Source organism: Tripterygium wilfordii, chromosome 4 (genome assembly GCF_013401445.1).
Source record: "Tripterygium wilfordii isolate XIE 37 chromosome 4, ASM1340144v1, whole genome shotgun sequence".
NCBI classification, from domain to species: Eukaryota; Viridiplantae; Streptophyta; class Magnoliopsida; order Celastrales; family Celastraceae; genus Tripterygium; species Tripterygium wilfordii.
Window position 1 is genome coordinate 4956627 of NC_052235.1, and position 7115 is coordinate 4963741.

At 38.6% G+C, this 7115-nt stretch overlaps 1 protein-coding gene across 2 annotated transcripts; it reads right to left on the reverse strand.

Annotated features, from left to right (window-relative positions):
* Window positions 1–544: 544 nt before the first annotated feature.
* Window positions 545–6793, reverse strand: LOC119997289 (DEAD-box ATP-dependent RNA helicase 37-like). 2 transcript variants are annotated; one of them, XM_038844196.1, is made up of 7 exons: window positions 6610–6793; window positions 5233–6140; window positions 5059–5142; window positions 4062–4304; window positions 3576–3743; window positions 3245–3358; window positions 1363–1851 (listed from the first exon to the last, which is right to left on the reverse strand). In XM_038844196.1, exons 2-7 carry the CDS (start codon window positions 5980–5982, stop codon window positions 1363–1365), a joined length of 1848 nt encoding a protein of 615 aa, XP_038700124.1. In that variant the 5' UTR covers window positions 5983–6140; window positions 6610–6793. The 2 variants fall into 2 exon arrangements, with proteins under 2 accessions (XP_038700126.1, XP_038700124.1); XM_038844198.1 differs by lacking the exon at window positions 6610–6793 and having other exon boundaries at window positions 545–1851; window positions 5233–5982.
* Window positions 6794–7115: the final 322 nt, after the last annotated feature.

Below are 7115 nucleotides of genomic sequence, written 5' to 3' on the forward strand. Positions count from 1 at the left end.
GTTTTTGGTTTTTGTGAATTGAATCACACTACTTTTTCTTTCTTTCTTTTTCCAAAAGGCACGTGAGAAGAACGTGATAAATACGATTGCTAAATTAATTTTCAAGGTTATTTGCGTATAAAAAAAATATATATATATATATTTTTGCAAATAAAAATGATTAAATAAAACATCAAAACTTAGCTTGTGTAATTTGTGATGATAAGCCCACGAGATCCAATTATTATAATTTCTAATGAAGTTCCAGTACTAATTATTAAAATAATCATCATTTGTTGTATTAAATCAACACATCTGAAACTGAAAATGTATTGTGGACTCCACATTAAATAAGTTGGCACATAATCACTAAGTCTATGACTAATTATATCCAATAAATAAAATCATCTATGACTATTAAGGAGTGAATTGTCACGGTGATGATGATATTAACTTCGATGGTGTAAACATATATGCAATCAAAACATTAATAAAGCTGACTATGACTATTTATCTATGCCACAAAATGATGCAACGATAGTGTAGTTATACTTGCTCTTTTGGATCATCTGCAAACGTCAAACTCCTGATGATTCAAAGAATTGTCAAATACCTCCGCACAACCATCATCAAAATATACTACTACCGTGTACATTAACATAGTGATAAATACATTAATGTCAATAAATCAGATGAATCCTCAAGAGACAGCAAAATAGAAAAGCAACCCCAGCCCACCGCATGCTTCAGTATCTTCTACTTGGATGTTAAATAAATTGGTAAAGAGATCCATCAATTTAAGGTCCAGTGTTCACCCAATTCGCATTCATCGCCTACAGCAAAACTTTCATCTCAAAAGGGCACAGAAATTCCAAGTTTATTTCAATATATAAAAGACTTTACTTCATTGAGGAGAAAGTAAACTTCAAAGGAACTCTGTCAAGGATCAGATACCCCAATGGTTATATCCCGATAAAATGGGTTGAAAAACACGCCTATGAGATTGAAAAGGATGCAGCAGCCGAAAGAACGCACTCCCTCTCCCACTGTACACATCCTACACAACCCACCATCACCCAGCAAACTGAAGGAAATAGTTGGAAAAAAAAAATCAAGACTCAGGAGAGAGCCAGAACACAAAGTAACCCCTATTCTGTTAGAACTGTTTCCCCATAACCTACCAACATTCAACGCGTATGTTCCTGCAACCACCCCAAACTTACATTATCCCCTCCCTCACCCGCAATGACTGTAGTAACACTGAAACACTAACTAAAAGGCACAGAGGAGAAAAAAAGAAAAAAGAAAACCCCAAAAGTATCCCCTATGAAAGGGGGAATAGTCTGCAATCACTAGACACTAAGTATGTAGAATGTTCAGTTATTAATCCCACGCACTGGTAACCCCTGGGCCATACCCTCCTCCGTAACCACTAGAAGCCCCCAATCCACTGCCACTGCTGTAGCCTCCACCATAGTAATCTGAACCACCCTTAGTGAAAGAAGAGTCCCTTCGAAAGTCACGGCTGCCGAACCGGCCTCCCCCTGAACGACGATTCCTCCCTCCGCCATAAGAGCGCACTGCAAACCGAGATAACCAAGCAGGTACTTCTTGATTCGCCTCTAGCATTAGATCAGATAATGATTTTGCCAGCGATCCATTGTTCTCGTTGAAGAAGGCAGTAGCCAAGCCTGTTTTACCAGCTCTCCCTGTTCGACCAATTCGATGGACATAATCATCAATGTCATTTGGTAGATCAAAGTTCACCACATGAGCAACGTGGGGAATGTCAAGACCACGTGCTGCCACATCCGTTGCCACCAAAATTGGTGTGATGCCAGTTTTAAATGACCGCAATGCTTGTTCTCTTTCCTGCAACATATATGAATAAGAACCTAGAGATGTAAGAAGCAGACAACTGATCTGCACCGCAACACCCACGCAACGTAGAAGCTGTTAAACTAAGTCCTGGAACAATTAACTCAATCAACAGAATCATGGCAGGCAGAACTGAAGAACAATTCACAATGTTAAGCAATATAGACGGAACAACATCGCATGGTAGCATGGCTGCCCGACACATACAAAGGGGCTCAAATGCCATGGCACTTAGTTGTTTAATCAAGAAGCCTAGCAAGCCTCGCTCAAGACATCTTACACAAGCATCTACAAAAACATTGCTCCAAACCCAGCTGGTTGGATTAAAGACTCATTGTCTGGGATGTCTACTAAACATAAGACAGCAATTAAGGAGGGGGATGGTGAGGTAAGAAGATGTACTAAAAGTCATGACTCTAGCAACAGAAAGGCAGTATTGGGAAGAGAGATGTTACATAAATTAGAATCAAGTATCGGTTAGAGAAATCCTGATTTAATTCCATATTAACCTTTCCCCTTGGGACCGGGTGGTGGTGAAGAGCCAACCACTGAATCAGTGGTGCTCCTCAACGATAATTATTTCCTTGTCTAACACCCAGGGCAATCACTAGTTCATAAGTCTATAAATTTAGGAAACAACTTCTGCAACATTCTCAACTACACACAATTAAGATCACCACAAACGTCGGATGAAAGTGAGGCAACCTACTATTAACAAGTTTGGAAGAAGCATATTGAACCGGGCTCTAACTTGAGTCTCTGTTAACCCATCTCAAGTTCAGTCAACCAAATGAACATATTTCTCATGCGTTTTAAAAGGCAAAAATGTAGCAGCAAGACTTTAATCACAACAGAACAATCTTCACACATTTTTATTCTTTCAGGAAGTGAGTGTCATATGGTAGCACAATAACAAAGGACTCATTTCCCTTCCATTTCATACAAGATGAATACTGACAGAAAGGTAGTGTGAAATCAGAGTAACTACACAAAAGGTTAGAAAGTCAATGTAGGATAAACAAGCTGCAAAAAAAACATATCACTGGAACAATTAGCTTGCTGAAGTAAGAAGGCTTCCACCCCATCCGAAAAACCCTTCCTCAGTGCCTCAGCATTTCTCCAAAACCTTTGGATCTCAGAGACATGCATATAAGGCGCACTTCATATGATCCATAAAATCAAATCAAATGAAAATATCTGTTTTCCGTGGAAACCACATCAGAACTATGAAGAGAACGTATGAACTCTGACTAGGAATAAATTATTGCTCCATGAATAGATGCAAGTGCTCAAACTCATAGACAGTACAAGATGACACCAACATCAGAAATAAGCAGAAAAGGGATGAATCCATAGCAAAACCTTCAAAAGATGAAGAAAAGAATACCTGTTGCGATCTATCACCATGAATAGTAGTAGCAGGGAAACCATTAACTGACAACCAATGTTCAAGTGAATCTGCTCCCTTCTTTGTCTCCACAAAAACTAATGTCAAAGATTGCTGCAAAATCAAGAATCCAAGAGTAAGAGTCAAAAAAATTAACAAACAAGATGAAGATAAATAACCCAATCAATTTTTTACCTGAGAAACATAAGTGATCAAATAAAAAAAATAATAGCCATCATTCTGAAAACAACTAGCAAGCAAAGGACCCGAAATCACCCACACCCCAAAACGTCACAATATAGAGAGATAAATATGGCATTTTCTAGCATACCTTGCCCTGGACACCATTTGTCCTCTGTGCATGAAGAAGGTCCATGAGATGACTCCTTTTGTCCGACTCATGAACAAATTCAACTCTTTGGACGATCAAATCAGTACTTGAACCCACTCGTCCAACAGCCAAGAAAATGTAATTTGAAAGAAAATCAGATGCCAGTCTCTGGATGACAACAAACGGTTCTCATAGAATTATATTTTTAAATATCTAGAGCAAAACTCATCAAATTTGACCTTGTATAGAGATTAAATGAAGGACTTTAAGACAATTCTGTTGTAAATAAACTCTCCAGCCCCCAATATTAGTAAATAAAATTCCTAAAAGATATTAACAGCAAAAAGTAATAATTGATTATAAGTCTTTTCTAGTAACTAAATGTATTTTCCATAACACATGAAAAGGAAATAGTACTTTATCAAAAATATACCTAATCTACAATAAGAAACATGATTAAAGACCTTCACAAGTGGGAAAACAAACCTGTATCTCTTTTGGAAAGGTAGCACTGAACAACATTGTTTGTCTGACACCTTGCGGAGGCATGTCAGAATGTTGCACAATTTTTCTAATTTGAGGCTCAAAACCCATATCCAACATTCGATCTGCCTCATCCAGAGCTAGATACCTGATCATTTGTAAAGAAACTCTAGCCCTCTCCAACAAATCCACCAATCTTCCAGGAGTTGCAACTAGGATATCAACACCTCTCTCCAGGTCTCGCAGCTGCCCATATATTAAAAAATCACTGGTAGTAGACAAATAAATCTAGAATTACAGTGACATGCTGCTAAATGAAAATTAATAGGTAGGATCATTCAAGCATACAATTGAAATAGGCACTTAAAGTTAGAAATAGGATGAAGAGAAATCCAGCCACAGAAGTGTCGCATAAAAACAAAAGATATGGAGCTTTATTAATTGCTGTAATTGCAAAGTGTCTCATGACTGATCCATAACCATTACCTCCAAATCTAGATTAATAAAAAGGTTCTAAATAAACCAATTGGAATATCGAGATGCCAAACATTAAGAAGCATTCAATTAAACACTATATTTCATACCGGGATGTCAAACATTAAGAGGACGGAAATAATGTTTCCAGAAAAAAGTCACTGAGAGCTGTATTAGGCTGTCAATAAGCAAGTATAACAAGCATCAATAATACTCTTACACAGCATAATCATCACCATCAAATCCTTTACCCCAAACATGTAAATAACAGCTTGTCACTAGAACAGCTAAGACAACATCAACCTCAACAATTTGACCTAGTTGATGCAGTGACTGAAAAACAGTATTCCACTCCAAAATGAGGTCATAATGCTTTTCTCACAATGCAAAGACCAAGTTACTAAGTATACAAACCTTATATCTTGAATTGACAACATAAGATGCAAAACTATAATCAATTCATGACGAAACATATCATAATCGTGAAATCAAGTAAATTAGTTGAAAGATTAAGTCTAGAACAAACCTGCTGATTAATAGGAGCTCCTCCATAAGCAACAACCACCCTGACCCCAGTTTGGTATGAGAACTTCTTAGCTTCCTCATGTATCTGCAAGCCACAGAGCAATATACTAAATTCATGATCATAGAAGTTGCATAAAATAGAATGTATCATACAATAAACAACAAATGAACCAACTTGGCAAGAAAGCTCCCGAGTTGGAGAAAGAATGAGAGCAAGCGGGAATGCTGTGCGCGACCCCCGTAATGGTCTATTATGTGTGCTCTGTCCCTGTCCCTGTCCCTTCATAATTCCGCTGATAATTGGGAAACAGAAAGCAGCTGTCTTGCCAGAACCAGTCTGGGCACATGCCATCAAATCCCGCCCCGCAAGAGATATTGGGATGGCATTCCGCTGCACGGGCGTCGGTTTGACATACTTGCACCTCCGGATGTTCAGATTGAGTGCTTCCCCAAGGTCAATCTCTGCAAATGTATTCACAGGTGGAGGTACGTTATCCCCACTGGTATCCACCGGAATATCCTCATATGCATCAAAGTTAATCCCAGTGTTCTCCTGCTCACTGAAAACCTCCTCTGTTTCGTCATCATCACCAAATGGGTTAGCTTCCCTCTCTCTCCCACGGTCCCAGCCACCACCTCTGTTACCCCATCCTCCTACTCGACCACCTCCATACCCAGAACGAAAATCATTTTTGGAACCAGCCCAACGAGGTCCACCATACCCAGCTCGATCATTAGTTGAGGCAGGCCCAGAGTAAGCCGGAGCAGGTGGGTCTGAAGAGGCTGGCCGATTGCGGAGATGGGGAGGAACATATGCCGATCGTGCAAGTGCAGAAGTGTTACTAATACCCCCGTTGTTTGCAGACCCAGGAGCAGCATTATTAGTCCCAGAGTTTGCAGCCATATCCGCCCATGAAGTTGTCATGGTCAAATTGGAATTCCCCTCCACGGTCACTTGAAAATTCAATCAAACTTGAACCTCAGAAAGCTCAAAGAACAATAACTTTCTTCCAATCCCAGAAATGAAAAGCTCCAGCTATTCGAAATGGTTCTAATCTTTGATAATCAAATCGTGACAGGTATCTGCGTCAAAAACATGATCAGAAAATCATCCATTCCGATTCCATCATGACAAATACAGCAATAAAAAACAATTCCATCGTGACAAATACAGCAATAGAAAACAAAAAACAGTACTTAGGCTCCTCTTGGATATCAAAAAACGTAATAAAAGTCCCGGTAATTGAAAAAGTACAATGAAAAACACAGAACAAACTCGCTTCCTCCACAGAAAAGAAGAAGAGAGAAAGCAAAAAAAGCGTCAAATTTTTCTTCAGGAGTCATGCAATTTGTGCACAGCCAAACAAACGTCAAATCCAACCTGATCTGCTAAGGCAGCTAAACGCAATCCACACCATAAAGGAATGCAACAACTTCTCTCACCAAAAAAAAATCACAAAACCTAACCCGTCTTGAACACTTGGGCGCAAAATATGAACATCCAGAGATTCATGCATATCCACACGCACGGAGAAAGAGACAAGGAACCAACCTGATGAAGCAGCACGACAACAAAACCCTAACAATCGAAGCGATGTGTGTTGTTGTTGAAGATCCAGAATGGAAGAAACTAAAAACCCTTATATGCGCGACTCCGTGTATGTTAAGTATCCGCCAACACAAAAATATCTGCTGTTTTCTCTCTCTATAAACTTTTTCCTTCTCTCTCTATGAACATAAATAATTAAATACTAGTTCTTTCTCCTCTTTTGTGCGCCTTTTTTTTCCCTCTTTCTTTTCTATTTATTTTCTTCTCACTTTCTTTTTCTTTTTTTTTTTTTCAAATCAAATTCGTCGAATCTGTAAAAAAAAAAAAAATGGACAAAAGAAGGAAAAGAAGTTCAAGGCTGACCAAGGTAATCGATTGTATTACGCATACATATGTTCAATGTTGAATTCAAACTACAAAGTGAGTACAAACATATTTCTCAATATTATTTGAGAAAAACAATCCAAACTCGTTCAATACCTTTTTTGTACTGTTTATGCGATTGTAAA

Coding starts and splice junctions, on each gene's coding strand:
- LOC119997289 (XM_038844198.1), bottom strand. CDS start 5,982: ATGACAACTTCATGGGCGGATATGGCTGCAAACTCTGGGACTAATAAT. Junction 5,143..5,232: donor CTCGGGAGCTTTCTTGCCAA/GTTGGTTCATTT, acceptor TGTGGCTTGCAG/ATACATGAGGAAGCTAAGAA. Junction 3,359..3,575: donor CAAATGGTGTCCAGGGCAAG/GTATGCTAGAAA, acceptor TTGATTTTGCAG/CAATCTTTGACATTAGTTTT.